The following is a 16,955-nucleotide window of genomic DNA, read 5'->3' on the forward strand; positions in this document are numbered from 1 at the left end:
GTAGCCTCCTCCTCCACTTTCATTTTCGCGTGCTTTTCGCTATCGCCCTCTTCCACCCCCCGCTGCGCTCCGTGTTCGCTCTTTCATCCTTCGCTGTCTCGTTCGCTCGGTTACGCCGAGGGTCGCTGACGCCGACGTTCATCGCAGGGACAGGAGCCTATAAGCGCTGATTTATTTTTCGCCGCTTTGAGCGCCCCTTCTCCCCTACCTCTTATGCAGCCGAGCTATCACTGCCCCCACTAGCAATCAGGCGTGAACGCGCGCGCATCATTCTCCCGCACAATATAGCTAATCCACACTCCCGCATTAAAATGCCCACTCTTTTCGCAAGTTGCACAGCACCCCCGCCCCATCCCTCGAACCTTGTTCCCATTAAGCCTTCTATGGACTGTTTTAGGTTTTCCTTCTTCCCTCGCACCATTGAACTTTGTAATAAACTTGAAGTGTCCTTGCGTGAATTGCCTGACGATCAATTTGTTATTCAATTGCCCAGATATATTTGCTAATCTTTCTTTGTTTTCGAGACTTATGTACTCACTCCTGCGATGTCTTGCTTACACAAGATGATAGTATTTGAAAGTAATAATAGTAACTTTCAAACAGGGTTAGCGTTCAACCGCGCAAGAAAATTAGCGTGCCATCTGAAAATGCGTTTTCACAACCTAATATATATTTCGAAGTAACTTGTCTTCTTATGCAGTGCGGTATCCAGTACATCGACGATTATTGTGCTGTCGGGCATCACACCTGCGACCTCGTGCTCAGCGACAGAACGTCACAGTCGCTGAGTCACCACGGCGGACACGCTAAGCAACAGCCGACCAGAATGGTTATACTACGATAAAGAGAAAAATGAGTTATTCTGTATCAGTCAATTACCCTTCTTCAATATCGGAAAACATCGTTCTTACCACGATAAGACGCTTGGTAAGCCAGAAAGAGCGCAATAACAAAAGGGACGGTGGCGACGCCTCCTGGAAGTTCCCGCAGCAGATCGCTGGGACGTCATGGATTTTGACAGCGTCTTCCAGGGCGTTGGTAATCCTTGAGCGATAAAGGTGGACTATATTGTAGTCTAAATAAGCTAAAGATTGAACATGGCGAGTTTCGGGATCTTTTTGCTGAGCCAATGCGGTCTAAATACAAAAAAGTACTTTGACATCCGTTAAGTTGCAGTGATATAGCAGTGATATAGCGGCCTTGGTGATTAGGCGCGACATTCAAAAATTGAAACTTTGGCCTTCGTTTTATCTTGTAACAATCAACCTATTACTTCAAAATTAGCGGCAGCAGAGTTTTGAAGGAGCGCTTTATGAGTCTAAGCTGATTTAGTGTTTATCTTCGTCTCCCAAGGACCATTTCAATACAGAAGTTGGACACAGACGCTTTTAAGCACACTCCCACGGGCGCCCCCGTGTTTGATCACGTGGTGACGTGTACATTGCTTGCTTCAGCCGGTCTCCGCTGCCTATTTCTTTTATTTTTAGAAATAATTTTTCTAGCAAAAATACCTCGAGCGAGATGCCAGACCGTAGATAGCTCGGATTTTTTTTAGAAGAAAATCATAGATGGTTGAGCTACACGTGTAGGAAATTTGGCAAGGAATGACGCAGTATGTCTTAGCCAGCCAATTTTGGTTACGTACTGTCTCTGTCTTTTTTTTTCTCGTTTATTCCTCTTAGCACATCACTTTTTTTATAAGTACTGTTTGCCTAAAAGAAAAGCAGTAGTGGGCATCACAGAATTCCACCGCCGTGGCGCCCAGGGTGGCACACTTGCTGCAAATCGAGTACGGGTAATGTTTTATTTGATGTAAGAAGCTAAGCATGTATGTTACATTTAGTCGTACACGATAACTCAACGTGTTATTACGCTGTTCATTCAGTGCGAGTAGTCGGCGCTGACCGAAATTCAATCAAGAACTTTCCCCTAAGGTTTCCTTGGCTTCGTTGGCCAGCTCACTTCTTGGCAAGCTCATCGATTAACCAGGCGTCCGCACACAGGATTAACCACAGCCTCAATTGGAGGTATCTGGCACTTCGGAGCTGCGGCCCGAAAGTTGAGCACCCTTCTCGTTTTGAGTTTTCATTTTATTTCCTCTTTTCTTCCAAACAGAAAGACGGAGTGGAGACGTGGATCCGTCCGGTGACCCCCGTGGTAGGCGAGTCTGTCTACTCGTACGCGCTGGTCTTCTTCAACAGAAACAAAGGGGGAAACACTCGAAAGCACGTCACGCAGCTCAAGACTTTGGGACTTGACCACCCGCTTGGGTACCGTGTGACCGATCTCTTCAAAAACAGGTGACCTCTATGTGGGAGCAGTTTCTCCATCTGTGGCATTGTGTGTGAGCGTGTGTGTGTTGTGGGGGGGGGGGGGGTGGTAGTGTTATGTCTGCGCGTCTGTGTTGTTAGTTTACAACTAGAGTGTTAGCATTTAGGTTGATTCCCGATTTGCTACATATTTAAGCCTGGAAGCTCATGTTACGCCTACTATAGCAGATCATGAGAAGCACACTTCTTAAGAAGTCACGCGGCATGAAGTCCGCATCGTCGAGAAATACGAAAAGTCGAGGCAATAGACATAGATCCATGCCATTGACTAGTGCCTTCTAGAAAAGAAATTGGTATCGAGGCGTATGATGAGGCGTATGAGAATGCGTACCGTCTCCACATTCTTCAATCCAGATAAAAGCACAAGCAGCCGAGGAAGCTGCCAAGGGCCAACAACCATTGGCCGAAACTTAAGGGGGGGTCCAGGCCCACCCCACGAAATCATAGGGCGCTCAATAAAGTTGTTTGAATGAATGAACATTCTGAGTGTACGCAGGTCTTGGATTACATCTACTAGAAACTGACACTTTCGCCCTCGTTGCTTTTATTCCACGTCCCCATTTGTACTGATTGTATATTGCGACTCGTATAACCCGCCGTGGTTGCTTAGTGGCTATGGTGTTGGCCTGCTAAGCACGTGGTCGCGAGATTGAATCTCCGCCACGGCAGCCGCATTTTGATGTGGGCGAAATGCGAAAACACCCGTGTACTTAGATTTAGGTGCACGTTAAGGAACCCTAGGTCGTGGAAATTTCTGGAGTCCCCCGCTACTTCGTGCCTCATAATGAGAAAGTGGTTCTGGCACGTAAAACACCCATAATTTAATTTTTTGTGACTCGTATATAATTATTTGAAAGATAACCAGGCTAGATTGAAATTCCACCGGTTGCGTGGCTCATTGTTCAGAAAGAAAGTGCGAATGCGGGAACGCGTGTCTCGCGCGGGGCGCATGCGCATGCGCATTCTCTAGCGGTGGCGGCGCGGGCGAAGTAGTGCATGCCGCGTTGGTCCGAAGCACAGGCCAGCGCTTTGTTTCCATTTAAGGTATTGGTGGACGCGCTCGCCCAGCGCTCGCCGCAAGCCTTAATGACGTCACCGGCGCACTACGGCGCACGCTACTATGGCGCCATCTCGTAGACTCGTGCGGCACACTGCTTTCCTCCTCATCATTTTACTATACACTCCTTCTCCGATTTACGCCTGATGCTCTCAATGTAGCCTCCTCCTCCAGTTTCATTTTCGCGTGCTTTTCGCTATCGCCGTCTTCCACCCCCCGCTGCGCTCCGTGTTCGCTCTTTCATCCTTCGCTGTCTCGTTCGCTCGGTTACGCCGAGGGTCGCTGACGCCGACGTTCATCGCAGGGACAGGAGCCTATAAGCGCTGCGCTCTAAATTCATTGAAACTGAATTTGTTAAATCTTTGATTCTTTTAGGATACAGGGCAGTTGACCTTTACCGATAAAAACTTAACCATGGCCTAGCAAATGTCGTAAAAATCCATGACGTTACTGCCAGCTGGTAAGGAAATTTCAAGACAGTGTCGCCACCACTTTTTGGTTTTTGCAGCTTTTTCGGCTTAGCTAGCCTGCTGTCACGGCAAAAACGACTTTATTTAATATTGCAGAAAAGTAATTACAGCTCATGTTGTATACCAAACATGTGTAACAAACATGTATAAAACCTGAAATATTAAGCTTGCATTGTAATGTAAAGTAAAAAAAACTTTTTTCTTTTAATGTCATTATAAAGCCACAGAAGTTGGAAAACCATTCGAGTCACTCGAAGAGCGCAGCCATTTTACAGCGATAGCTCTTAAGGTCTAACCCTATAGTCGTCATCATGTCTGCCACAGTCTGTCGCTGAATTAAGAAAATATATTCCCAGAAATTATTAGGTAAAATTTTCCCGTACGGTTCGTACTTACCATTAACAAGTTTGGAGTCCAGGATGCTACCTATTAGCAACTCTCCTTTTTTTCCCCTTTCATGCTGCCTATTTCAGGCATAAATGACTCTTGGGGGAAAAATACACAGATAAACGGGCTATAGGGTAGGGTCCCTTTCACTTGCATGGTGACGCAGACACGTACACAGAGCACGATAACGCTCCTACGCATCATTAAAACCTGCTGTTCAGATCACAGTCGAACTTTACAAGATGCACTGAAATGGCGGTAGTAAAGATCTTACGCACTCTAATGGTAAGCACTTTACCAATACAGAATACCAATCTGGATCAAAGCCAAATTTGTTCGTATAGATATTGCCGTAGGACGAACATTTGAGTGAAATGAGGTGCTACTGAAATTATAGGCTCGTTATTTCAAACCAACATGTGTGTTTTTCACAGGCTGTGCATACCAATGTGTAAAAATATATGAACAGTTGCGCCGTCACAGCTACTAGGCACCAGACAGCGCACAAAATGAGGAATGCGCTTGAACGAACTCTTCAGAACGACTTTCAGCCCCTCCTCTTTTTCTTTTCTGCCGTGATATTTATTACAGTGCATAAAATGGTGGATGTACAGAAATTATTTACAATATTGTGAGCACCACATGGCCATAACTAATGTCAGCGGGATTGGCATACACTTTTGGTTAGGTGTTTACCGTCTCCTTTCTGACTTTTAGTGACAGGAAGAGTGTTGTTTGTTGGCTTGTTTGTTCGTTTGCCTCCAAAAGTGGCTCGTACTCACTATTGGAGATGGGCCAAGAATTGCGTGATTAAGAAAAGAATGCTTTGTTTGACGTCAATTTTCTTTGTATGTATTGCTTAGAGGTAATGAACTAAATCTTAACTAGACTGCCTTCAGAAGCAGCAGTTGAAGAGGTAAGGCACCGAGGCAAGCAGTAAGTAAGCACTCCCAAGTAACGAAGGACCTCCTAAAGAAATGACAAATAATGAAAGTGTCCAACCGAAGAGACCAGATAGAATTCGCGGAACTGTCAAAACTGATCAGCAAGGAGAATGTAAGGGATATTGGAAATTATAACGTGAGAAAGACTGTGGAAGCAATAAAAATGGACGCAGTATGAAAACAGTGAGAAGGAAACTTGGCATACGACAAGCCAAGATGTATGCACTGAAAGATAAGCAGGGTAGTATTATCAACAATTTCGATGATATAGTAAAAGCAGCAGAAGAGTTCTATACTGACCTGCACATTACCCAGAGCAGCCACGCTACCACCATTGGAGGTATTAATGAACAGGACACAGAGGTCCCTACTATATCTAGCGATGAACTTTGAAGGGCCTTGCAAGACATAAACCGAGAAAAAGAGGCAGGAGAAGATGGAATAACAGTCGATTTAATCAAAGATGGAGGCGATACGATGCCTGAAAAGCTTTCGTCCCCTTATACCAAATGTCTCATGACTTCAAGGGTTCCAGAGAACTGGAAGAATGCCAACATTATACTAATCCACAAACATTTAGGCGTTAAATAATTGAAATATTATAGGCCCAGTTGGAATCGGTTAGCGCAGGACAGGGGTATTTGGAGATCACAGGGAGAGGCCTTCGTCGGCAGTGGACATAAAAGATGATAATGATGATGATGGTGATGATAATGACTGATCGTTGCTCTATAGGGATGTTGCAGCCCTGTAGAATACTGAACCTACAGAGAGCGATCGCGCCAGCAGCTTCCAAGACTGGTTAACGCCCTCTCAACGTCTGTGTACTGGATAGGATAGGCGTCCGCGCCTCCGCAACTGTGAAGTACGCTTTCCCAGTTGCAGAGGCGGTCCTGCGTTAAGTTTTCTGCTACATGTAATAATAGTGATCAAGCAAGTCTGTTTGTTCTTCATTGGCATTCTTCTAGCGCTCATATTGTGTTACCGGATGGCGCTGACGCACGACGTCATCCTGTTTTCTTCAATGGCAGTGTGAGGGCTATTAATGGGGCAGGCCGAATATAAATTCGAGGAAAAATGAACGAGTCCAGCAGCTAGAAGGTAGAGGTTTTTTTTTAGTAGAGCCCAGTCGCTATGGCAGTATAGGTAAGAGCAGGAACAAAAGCCGAGCATTTCCACTTCACCACCATGAGGCGAAGCTTCCACAAACGAATAGGCCTTACACTTCTAGTTCTCGCAAGGAGATTGCTTGCTCGCACCAGTGAATGTTCACTGCAACATACACCGCACGGCCCAGTTTAAGGCTTACTGCGCATTATACTTGTATTTCGCCACCTATCGCGTCAATATGTGGCGTCATGGGGTAAAACAGTAATTTCTTTTTTCAACACGGTTACGAAACCCAGCGATGGTTGATGTAGCTATCGAACGCCACCTCAAACATGTCGCTTCTCAGCGCCAAAAGCACAGAAGCAGTTCGAGCAACTCCTAAGATGAACGCGTTGTCCTATATTCAGCCACAACCGACATTGTACGACCATTGCATGCAGGTTTATGGGCGTGTATCGCCCTGGCCATTACTTGAAGGTGCGAGTCAACCCGTCGGGTGGTGTCGTCATGGTGAAGGCAGAGGCCGTGCAGCCGGCGCCTTCCATCCATCCAACACCATCACTGAACTTCTTACCGCCACAAGGGCTACCCGTGGGAGGCGGCGGAGTTACGGCCGGCACCATGCAGCCACCGCAGCTACAGAACCTGCCCCCTCAGGACATCGGAAACGGCATCGGCGCGCCGTCTGGTTTCGCTGTGGGCACCGAACACTTGGAGAGGATGCTATAGTTTCCTAAGGTTTAGAGCATGGCGTCTACGGGAAGCGTCTGAAGTCTGCCACCATCGACATAGCGTCGTTGCTTGTGGGCGTGGGCTTGTATTTCCTGGACGTTGTAGCAGCGACGGAAAACGTGGGACCAGTGTGCTCTCTACGGATGGCTATGGAGAGTTGAACAGTGTTTGCTGATAAGGAAGTCGTTTTATTTGCCCTAGATCATGACTTGGGGTAGACAGATATTAGTGAGGCGAGTAGAACGAACCGTTGTGAGGTAGCTATGCAGTGCATTGAAAGTTTGCTTGTTCGCGTTACATTTCTCGTTATCTTCAGCGAGGCAGTACTCAGGCTCATTAGTGATAGGCCACTGCAGGTGCAATAGATTTTGAACCAAATGACTATGTGAGAATTTTTTTAAAATATGAGTGTCAGTAGAATACTTTGCGTCATTGCTCTACTCGCCGTTATCATTTGATAGCTTCACTAGCAGGCGAGCCGGTTGCGAACATAGACCTTAAAGGGTGTTCAGTGCTAATATACATTGCTTTGTGGTCTGTTAGATTTAGCAAACAAGAGTCATTTGTAAGGTTATGGTTAACTGTCTCGGTCTCATAGGCTATGGAATGAAATTTAACTTGTTAAAGAGATTTTGTTTGACTCACGCTGTATTCACTGCTTTCTTCACTGTTTTCGTTATAGTTCTTTTCACGCTTGTTTTGATTTTGAAGACCAGCAGGCTCCCTTGACGCCAGTTTCGAATATCAACTAGATCGATTCTTGAATAAAGTGCGCTGACTCGATTTTTTATGTCATCTCTTGTCTATTCACTGAAACAAGAACATTAAACTTTCAGTGGAGTTCATTGCAGTGGAAGTACACTGAAGGGGAGTTTTACCGCCACATTTATTCTTAAAAGCTCGATTCCCACTATAGTATTGGCTGCAGTGTCTACAGAACATCGTTAAACCTTACTGTGGTGCATAATATTTTTTTTTCATAGGGTCTGTTTCTGTAAAACTTTTGGTGGGCTGTTTGTGATAGCATCGTGTAATAAAATTTCAATCTTAAAGCCTTTTTTTTTTGTTTCCATCGGTCGAAAATATCACTTTTCTCTCTTCGGTGGAGATGTTCGTAATATATATCTTGGCAACAGAAAAATGAGTTTTCTTCAGCTTTGAATTGAACATATTTCCATGTTTAATGGCAGAAAGCCGAAACCTAGTGTGAAAATTAATTGAGCTGACAAAGATTCGGGCTCCCCTTGCAAGGCGTGCAGTGGTAGGAACCATAATTACATCTACCTAAAATAAAACCACTTTGCGAGCATCAAAAACATCGAAACATATCAGGATATTCTCAACTATACATACAGTTCACTGTCGAAATTAAAGAAACGAACTATTCTTATAGTTATTCTTTTTTTGAAGAAACAATAAAGAAACAGAAGATACAGAGAATCGCAGAAGTACAAATAAAACGCATATAAGGATTCAGACAAGCACATTAGCACAGAATAAAATTGTATCATGGATACGTCACGAAATAAAGGGCTTAGTGTGTCTTAACTGACAGTGCTTATCCTCAACCTTCGCTGTTAAAGCATGATTCCTGGGAAAAGGAGCATTTGTGCCGTGGAATGTGAACTGCCAGCTGTGCAGCCAATCGGAAGCTGTAAAACGCTGTTTTATGAATTGCACTGACGTGTTTTTTAGTGGAGAATTATTTTTACGACATAAAGAACACATACGCCTAGCCACCTTGGTCGAAAAGGACTATCTTCCGAAAAGAGGCTGCTTAAGTGTGCGTAACACTTTTACCATCTTTTAACCCGTTCTTTGTAATGATGTAGTATGTAAATAACATTCACCTTACATTTATCGCATTATTTGAATACAATAAAAAAAGCGCTGTTATGTAAAGGTAGCTCACCTGTCCCAGAGCCGTGGTGTTGTTGGTTCAAACTCACGTCAACTGCTATAATTTTTTCTTATATTGGTTTCGTTTCTGACGCTTCGAGCGTAATATTACAAGCAGGCGTCATGTTGCTGGGATAACCCGATACCTAGCTCATGACTGCTTAGCGCAAAAAAATGCACTTAGTTCAATGCGTGACAAGGACGTGTACAACTTTAATTACCAAAATCACAAAAGTCAGATACGAAGTTAACGATCACCTACAGAAGTTTTAGATTTTCAATATGCTAACGCAGCAGGGGTGATTGCAGCTTCAAGGACTATAGGTCCTGTGTCGGTGCAGGAATATGACAGATGAAACGTATAGGTTTTCTTTGTGCATGTTTAAGTGAGCTCACTTCCCACTGATTGTAAGTTACTAAACCACACAGGCATAGTGAATAACGGGAGAAAAAATGTTTTATATAAAAGCTGTTTAGTATCGCTTGGAACCTTTGAAAATGCAGCACAAGTAACCTAGGTAGGTTTAGGCAAACTAGGTAACTATGTAATGCAGATTTTAACTGCTTCTCTGTTAAGTCATTTCTAATCAAGTTTTATTTTCCAAATGCAAACGTTAAGGGGGGGGGGGGGGGGTAGAGGAGGCCCAAAGGCAAAAAGTGGTCATAGACCATTTGAAAGGCCTGAGTACCCGAAGGGAGGCAACGGTTGCATCCGCTTACGTGTTCAGAGCTCACTAACGCAGCTAAACACCGTAACAAAGGTTTAAATGTCATAAAACGCGGCCATTTACATTAAAAGTTACGTCATAACAGACAAAGAGTTATCAAGTGGTATGCTAATAACAAAATAGCTTACTAATAACAAAATATATGACTAAGCTCTTTGACAGCAGCAAATTTGGGATAATGTAGACAAATTAATAACCATACAAAAAGAATTAATAAAGGTACTGAGCAGTTGAAAAGAAAGAAGTGAACTTAATAGGAAAGAAAACAAAAGCGAACTTTAGCGAGGAAATACGAACAAGTCCATTATTTTGCAATCTTGTGTACGCGGTGAGATTACCATCATACTTTTCACCTTTATTTAAAGACAACACAAAAGAAAGTCCGCATGTCCCAAATGCGTGTACACTTTGCGTGTACGTAGATAGGCACGGTGAATACGTATATTAGACATTCTCGTAAAACGCCGCCTCTTTGTCGATCACATATAGAAGACAAATAAAACACTCAACAATCAAATATATCCTTCAGACTTGTAACACTGCATAGTAAGAACAACAACTCCGGTGAGCAAGAACTCCGTACATCAGCGATATACCGAAAGGCTTTCTTCTACAGAAGAAAAATTGGGTCTATGTTCCGCGCAGTGGTCGCGCCAAGAATAAGTGTACAATAATTAATGTGTGTATGTGGCAAACAAAGATATATGTATACATGCCGTTTTGCTTTTTCTAGGGATAAATGCCTACAACATGGAAGTACATATGTTGCACTATAGAAAGCGCATCGCTTAGAAGTCCATAGAAATCAATAATGAACATGCCGCTGTTATATCTGCAAGAACAGGTGAGATAACGCAGTCTGTACATCGCACAGCTAATATCGTTCATTTAAGACAACTGTAGCTTATCCGTACCTCGATAACAAGCGACACGGAGGAGCGACCTGCTTTCGACGTTTCACAGAGCGCCGAGTTGTTCGTGCCATATAGAAACGCGGCAATGGCATTCTTGCAAGTTCTACGGTTTTCATGGACGATTGTTTTTCTGCTCGCGCTGGAAGCCGAGTCCCTGGAAAACGGCCTGGCTCGCACTCCACCCATGGGTTGGATCACACGGACCAGATTCATGTGCAATCAGTGCGCCCTCGGCCGCTACGAAAACTGCCTCACGTGAGTTGGCATGCAGCGCGCGCAATCCCCTGATATCGCAATGACAGCGCGTGCGAATGCACAGTACTTGCTGATCAACAGTGGGTGAACAAGAGAATCCTGAGCACGGACTCAAAGCCTCGACGATATGTCTGCGTCATGAGACTTGCATTCGCCGGGTCTTGTCTTCGTCAGGCTGACAAATTTCCTTTGTTAGATCGTTGGATCAAGGCTCTGGCTTGTCTTGTTCCCCCACTGTCAATCTATTCAAGTTTCCATTTTCCCGCGGTCCTTTCTTCTGCAGTACTTACGCCATTTCGAGATTGATTTACTGCTGCATCAGAACCAGATAACATGTCAAGACGTCTCGCCTGTGTTCAACAGGGTTTTCGGTGATCCAGAAATGGTACGGACAAACATATGAACAACTCTGCGTAACCCTGAGTTTTATCTACGAGTAGCCCGCTTAACCACACTACCTAAATTGTACTTAATTGAAGGAAACAATAAAGAGGCATGGGTATGCTCTGATACATCTCGCAGAGTAAGAAAAACGCAATGTTGTGACAATAATAGCAACAAAAAAATACAATGAACCCGACAGAGATGTTATTTCCTGACATAAAGGAAGCATTCACAAATGGTTTTCCTCCGTAACAATCATCGTTTCAACAAAAATTATCAGTTACTTGAGCAGTGAGCTTCGCAAATCGTCATATCATCGCTGATAGCTTCTCCTGCTTTGTGGTTGCGCATGCTGCAGTCTACATTTCAATTGGGTAATGAGTGTTTTTATGTAACTCTTTTATTTACTCTTTCTTGCTCTAGTCACAGCCTTATCACCGAAATGGCTGACCGCCTAATGTACGATGGCTACAAGGCTGCTGGCTACGAGTACGTAATTATCGATGACTGCTGGAGCTTCTATTACCGCAGCCAAGGGAAGCTGATTGGAGACACGCGGCGTTTTCCGCGGGGCATAAAAGCAGTCGCTGAAGAGGTATCATGATAATAATTTATTCAGTTGTGATAGCTTGTTTCGACTGCATCGCTGCTTACTATCGTTCTTTTTCCTCTGGGTCAAGGTCCACGGCAGGGGACTCAAGTTTGGTATCTACACCGACATTGGGACGAAAACATGCGGAGGCTACCCCGGAAGCTTCGGCTACTACCAAACTGACGCTCAGACGTTCGCTGACTGGGGAGTGGATTACGTCAAAGTTGACGGCTGCTCTGCAGATCCAAAGCAAATGGACGATTGTAAGAGTTTACTAACGGCTCAAAGGCACTCATTTGCACCACCTGGGTTCTACTAAAGCTTCGAGCTTTGTGAAACAGCAGGCTGTTGTGAAAGTATACTTGCGATCCTGATAAGCAACTGATATATAGTAAAGTTGGAAACTCATTTTTGCCTTTCTTGTCCGTTCCCTAAGTGCTGAAACGTTTACAAGCGGACACAATACTAAACCTGCTGTTAATGTAGCTTTCAACAGAATGCTAATCAGGCGTAAAATTCAGCTAGAATGACGGCGACAAGTTTGAAGTGGTAGCGTCGATACCTCTTGCTAGTAGCGATCGCTATAAGTGGTTCAAAATTTTGCAAAAAAAGAAGAGATTCTCCCTCACGTTTTCTAATATGACTAAAGAATGAACAAGGCTCCAATATAAACCTCGGTGTTTCTTGTGTCTTTTCATCCGCTGGACAATCTATTCAGTCCTTTGAAGCACTTTGCAGGCACTTCAGGTTTCGGAATGGCAGTCTAATCACCAATGTGAAAGGAAAAACTGAGCCGTGCCTTGAGTGACCTTACGCTAGAGGCCAGAAATGGTTTTATGTGAACGCTGTAAATGCCATCGCTGCAGTGTACGTGGAAATGGGCGAGGCTCTCCGGTCAACTGGAAGACGAATGATGTATTCTTGTGAGTGGCCTCTGTACCAGCAGAAAGCTGGAATTATGGTGAGCATGTATTCACCTTATTGCAGGCTGCAAGCACGGCTGCCTTCTTTCACCGAGAGATCATTATTAGAGTTTAAAAATAGCGCTACCTTTCCAGCCATGTGCGCTCAAAGCTGGCTAGAGGCCGGATATGTAGCGGTAATGGTAGAGAGGTAACGCTAGCGCTACAAAGAACTCTAGTAGGGACGCTACATGACACCTTAGCGTTGTTTCTTTGTTGAGTTTTACGGAAACAACTAAGCGGTGAACGTGACATATCTGGCGTGATATCTGTTGCAGAAGAAATAGCATGTGGCATTTTGTAAGTTGGAAAGGAACTCTAACAAAAGGAACTGTATACTATCTGCACGTTCAGCACATATCGAAACATAGTCGCAAGAACAGTTAATTGCTCATTTAAAAACCTCATCAGTGATATATACAAGGACACTGTTCGGCTGACATACACTGATTCAATGTATAGTTCTTTTTAATTAAATCTATTAACTGACTCACGTGATATCAGATTTCGCGATGTTGTAGTAGAGAACCTGGTCACGACGATAGCACGAGTGTAGTGATGCGAGCGTCATCAATTACACTGAATTTCACGAAATATGTCATACGTGTATGAAACATGCGCTGTTTCTTTCTTTCGCTCTCCTTAGCCCAACTACAAGAACATATCGAAAACGTGCAACTTGTGGCGGAACTACGACGACATTGGCTATTCCTGGGACAGCATCTACAATACTGTCAAATATGAAGCCACCAACCAAGAAATATTGGCAGAAGTGTCGGGACCTGGCGCTTGGACTGATCCCGACGCGGCAAGTGATCCGAGAAAGTTTTCTTACTGATTAGAAAAACACTAATGACATGCATGAAAACCTCAATCCCCAACGCCCATAAATGATTCTCTCTCTAGACCTTTCTAGACAAGTATTAATTTTTTAAATAATTTTCCCAGCTCTTCAGTGCGAAAGGTGATTCAGCAACACAAGAAATCATTAGAATAACAAGAATGCCCCCTTGTTTATTTTGCTCTTTTCTCATTGCTTAATGTTGCATACTCCCGTCAACCAAAGTCACTAAACCGATAAGTCAGCAAGTGAAAACGGTTTATTTTCAACAGACTTGGTGCAGTCAAAGGCAGCTTGGGGGCGTCTGGGGTCCTGTTCTGGAAGCAGCCTAATACAATTTTGTTTTGCAGTTGTTCCGTTCTGGCTGAGGGGACTATATATAGTGTTTGTGAGAAACAAATATGGTAAATAAGCAGTATAATGGGCTTATCGTAAATGTTTTTATTCGAATGCCGATGTCATCACGAGCAGACTTAGGCAACTGTTTCATCTACTGTCCCACGAGACCATTTTATTTTTAATTTTCTGAGGCACTCTAATTACTTTTCGATAATCCACCAATAACTAGCTGGTCAACCCTTGGCACAGCCTGTGACATCTGAAAGAACTCTTCCGGAACCTCGTAAAACTTGCGTCGCCGTCCGCATCTATTTCGTTTCACATATACATTTCTAGCGAGAAAAATTGGCTCCTGCTAAATTCACTGTGAAAGTTTAGTGTGCTATTCAGCTCGACTTTTCATTTCTTTCATGTCCTTCATATCTTGCGCCTGTATTTTTCTGCATTTCCTTTACGCCTTTAAACATTTGCTTAGCGGTTGTTTAATGGCTGCGGTGTTGGACTGCTAAGCACGAGTTGGCGGGATCGAATCCTGGCCACGGCGGCCACATTTCGATGGGGGCAAGAGAGAGAAAGGAATTCAGAGGAAGGTAGGGAGGTTAACCAGAATTAGTTCCCTACCCTGCACGAAGGGAAAGGTTAAGGGAGACAAAAAGAGAAAGAGAGTGGAAGGGGGAGATAGAGAGAAAGAGAAACGAGCACTAACAAAGCGCGTACACTGTAGAGCGGTAGGGGGCGGCGTTCTTAAGGTCTATCGTGAAGCCCCGTTGACCGCAGGAACCGTAATAACGCGAGTAAGGGTGGAGGCAAAATGCGACAACACCCGTGTACTTAGATTTAGGTGCAGGTTGAAGAACTCCAGATGGTCAAAATTTCCGGCGTACCCCACTACGGCGTGCCTCATAATCATATCGTGGTTTTGGCACGTAAAACACCATAATTTAATATTCAACATTTGCACTGTGCATTGTGCGTACCGTTTAAATTGAGAATGCATATTTCAGATTGTTACGGGAAACTACGGCTTGACAATCGAGCAAGAGCGCATCCAGATGGCTTACTGGGCCATAATGGCAGCGCCTATGATCATGTCGAACGACCTTCGAAGCATTAATAGGGAATCCAAGGAACTGCTGCTCAACAAGTACGTAATAGCTGTCAACCAAGATCCGCTGGGACTAATGGGAAGGCGCCTGTCAAAGGTAAACGCGCGCCTTTTGCAACGTAGATCTTTGAGTCATAGAATAATTCGTGAAAAACATAACTTGAATGGTTACAATGCCGGCTTTTTTGTTGTATTTTTGTTACCAAATTAGCATATCGGCAATAATTACCACGATAAAAATTGTTAGAATCGAACATCGCTGTGGCTATTGCTAAAGTACTTCATGACAATCTAGTAACAAGACTGTAATATTCACCATACAAAATTTGAAGAAGTGTCAAGTTTTAACGTTGCCTAAACATAACATTTATGGTAAAGAAAAATTAAGAAGAACCCTCCGACTGAAGTGAAACAAGCTTGCTGTAGCGTCACACAAGAACAAATATCTTGCAGTAATAGATAGTGCTCTTTTTTTTCTTTTTCCACACTTGGTAATTCACAACCCTGCGTTTCGCGTCTTAGTCTGGCCTTCCAATTTTGTCATTATGCTTATTATCTACTGTCCAGATAAACAACACGGAGCTCTGGGCCAGATGGGTAACTCCAAAACTGCCCGATGGTCGCATGTCCCAGGCTGTTCTTGTACACAACGCCAACGTCCTTGGTGGACCCTCGAGAATAGTTCTTGGAATCTCTGATCTAGACCTGGATAGCCCAGACGGTTATCAGGTCACTGACTTGGTTCATGGCAACACATTTATCGGAGTCTTCTACCCAGGCCAGAGCCTCACAGTAACCCTGCCACCATCGGATCTTTTGTTCATCAAGGCCACTGTGATCCAAGTTTGAAAAGCTCATGGGACATCTGAAAAAACATGATAGTTGATTTAGGTATCTTGGAAAGACAGTGGAAGCACCTTCGCATCAAATGTTTAGAATTTAGGTGAAATCCTTAGGTCACTGTGCGCTATGTCCTCACGCTATGCCTCTTCGTAGGCCTGTGAGGTCTTCCTAAATAAATAAATAATAGCACCACGCATTACGGTATTGGCACAGCATGATCGTCCCAGTTCGCCTCTGTGTTATTTTTCATATCCTAGCTGTATCATTTTGTCAGGCCACTAGACGCTGTATTACTCCCATGAGATGAGCTGACAGGGCGCCGTAGCAATATCTGTGTCCTTCCATTGTGTCACTCTATGAAGTAAAAAATAAAATAAAAATAAAACAAAGAAGCATCATTATTTTTCTCTTTAATAGTGATATGAACAGAAAGGTGCTTGTCTCGACGCTTTTAAACATTTTACGTTATCATATATAGCGATCGCCTCAAATATATATCGGCAAATAAATTTATAACTACATGACAGAAAACGGCGACAAACATATGATGAAGGTATAACTGCACTGCTGTTACTATAATGCGAAAAAAAAAGAGTAGTACATTATCACAGAAGAATGTACAGTTGCTTTTTGAAAGAAATGTCACGATATGTTGTCAATAAAAGTAGTAGAGGGATAAAAAGCCACAAACCGACAGCACTGCACTTCGGATTTATTCCTGGACTTGCTTATTTTAGGCTTTACCTAAGCAGGCGATTATATGTCATAGATTGACACTGTCAGCACAGCATATGTAGTAAGGGTCATGGAAGCACCCGTGTCCTCAAACAAGGAACAGTTCACGTGGGACAGTACTAGATGAGCTATTCGATGGTTTCGTCACAGACACATACAACACGACTCTGAGCTATTCTATTGCGAAGCAGAGAGGCGTTTGGGAACCCCACGCCAAGCGAAAAATAGCACAGCAGCACTAATTGCTGTTGTAGCAGTCCTGGAGAAATGCGGAATCTGGGGTAGGTAGTTGATGGAATGTAAACGGGAATTATTTAAGTTATTTGAG

At 43.8% G+C, this 16,955-nt stretch overlaps 2 protein-coding genes across 2 annotated transcripts in view; both read left to right on the forward strand.

The window, feature by feature from the left end:
• Positions 1-7,813, forward strand: part of LOC126535994 (alpha-N-acetylgalactosaminidase-like) — a 34,893-nt gene extending 27,080 nt beyond the window's left edge. Inside the window, exons 7-8 of the mRNA XM_050182874.3 lie at positions 2,116-2,300; positions 6,739-7,813. Of these exons, the coding sequence (XP_050038831.1) occupies positions 2,116-2,300; positions 6,739-7,027 (474 nt within the window). The 3' untranslated portion in view covers positions 7,028-7,813. The remainder of the gene's footprint in view (positions 1-2,115; positions 2,301-6,738) is intronic.
• Positions 7,814-10,605: 2,792 nt separating this feature from the next.
• Positions 10,606-16,285, forward strand: LOC126535996 (alpha-galactosidase A-like). Its single transcript, XM_050182877.2, has 7 exons — positions 10,606-10,826; positions 11,634-11,805; positions 11,891-12,065; positions 12,669-12,763; positions 13,411-13,572; positions 14,949-15,146; positions 15,617-16,285. The coding sequence occupies exons 1-7, from the start codon at positions 10,657-10,659 to the stop codon at positions 15,896-15,898; spliced, it is 1,254 nt and encodes a 417-aa protein (XP_050038834.1). The 5' UTR covers positions 10,606-10,656; the 3' UTR covers positions 15,899-16,285.
• Positions 16,286-16,955: the final 670 nt, after the last annotated feature.

Source organism: Dermacentor andersoni, chromosome 4 (assembly GCF_023375885.2).
Source record: "Dermacentor andersoni chromosome 4, qqDerAnde1_hic_scaffold, whole genome shotgun sequence".
Lineage (NCBI taxonomy): Eukaryota > Metazoa > Arthropoda > Arachnida > Ixodida > Ixodidae > Dermacentor > Dermacentor andersoni.